This window comes from Corapipo altera, unplaced genomic scaffold (genome assembly GCF_003945725.1).
Source record: "Corapipo altera isolate COAL_440 unplaced genomic scaffold, ASM394572v1 59445, whole genome shotgun sequence".
NCBI lineage: Eukaryota > Metazoa > Chordata > Aves > Passeriformes > Pipridae > Corapipo > Corapipo altera.
This window is the reverse complement of record NW_020888550.1, coordinates 335-1,291: the sequence shown is the minus strand read 5'-3', so window position 1 is coordinate 1,291 and position 957 is coordinate 335. Positions and strand designations below refer to the sequence as shown.

General features: G+C 68.2%; 1 protein-coding gene across 1 annotated transcript; it reads left to right on the top strand.

The window, feature by feature from the left end:
* Positions 1–273: 273 nt before the first annotated feature.
* On the top strand, positions 274–955 carry LOC113941998 (histone H3.3-like; the record flags this gene model as incomplete). Its single annotated transcript, XM_027633133.1, has 2 exons — positions 274–558; positions 862–955. Coding segments are annotated over exons 1-2 (222 nt in total), but the record flags the coding sequence as incomplete, so codon positions are not given.
* Positions 956–957: the final 2 nt, after the last annotated feature.

The window sequence follows — 957 nt, the reverse complement described above, 5'->3', positions numbered from 1 at the left end:
GTACCGGGAGGGGTTGGGGCGAAGTACCGGGGAGGGGGGGGGGGGGGGGGGGGGGGGGCGGCCCGGGGTCGCCTGAGGAGACGCTTCGTGGCCCCGCCTTCCGTGCTTTGCGAGGCGCTGATTGGCTGCCTAGCCGCGACGCGATTGGCTGAAAGACACGTCAATCAAAGCGGGGAGTGAGCGGCACCGCCCCGGCCAATCACCGGGTGCGGCGCGGGGGCTTCTGGGAGTTGTAGTCCGGCGCAACGCGTTCGGCCAATCAGACGCTGCGTTTGCCGTCACGTGTCTCGGCGCAGAGGGCTCATGGGAGTTGTAGGCGCTGGGCCCCCGGGAGGGGGTCGCGCCCTTCCCCCCCCCCCCCCAAACCCCCTCGTTTTTTCCCCGTTTTTCCCGGTTTTCCCCCCTTTTTTCCAGGCTGTGACGGCCCGGGATGGCCCGCACCAAGCAGACGGCTCGGAAATCCACCGGCGGGAAGGCGCCGAGGAAGCAGCTGGCCACGAAAGCGGCCCGGAAAAGCGCACCCTCCACGGGGGGGGTCAAGAAGCCGCATCGCTACAGGTGAGGGGGGACACTGAGGGGACACGGGGGGGACACTGAGGGGACACTGGGGGGACACTGAAGGGGACACTGAGGGGGGACACTGAGGGGACAAGGGGGGGCACTGAGGGGACACTGAAGGGACACTGAGGGGACACTGAGGGGACACTGAGGGGACAAGGGGGGGACACTGAGGGGACACTGAGGGGACACTGAGGGGACAAGGGGCTCTCAGGGACACGGGGGGGTGACACGAGCCCACCCGGCCCCAAAAAGGCCCTTTTTCCCCCCAAACCCGCGTGGGTGACCCCGCTGTGTCCCCAGGCCGGGCACGGTGGCCCTGAGGGAGATCCGGCGCTACCAGAAATCCACGGAATTGCTGATCCGGAAACTGCCCTTCCAGAGGCTCGTCCGGGAGAT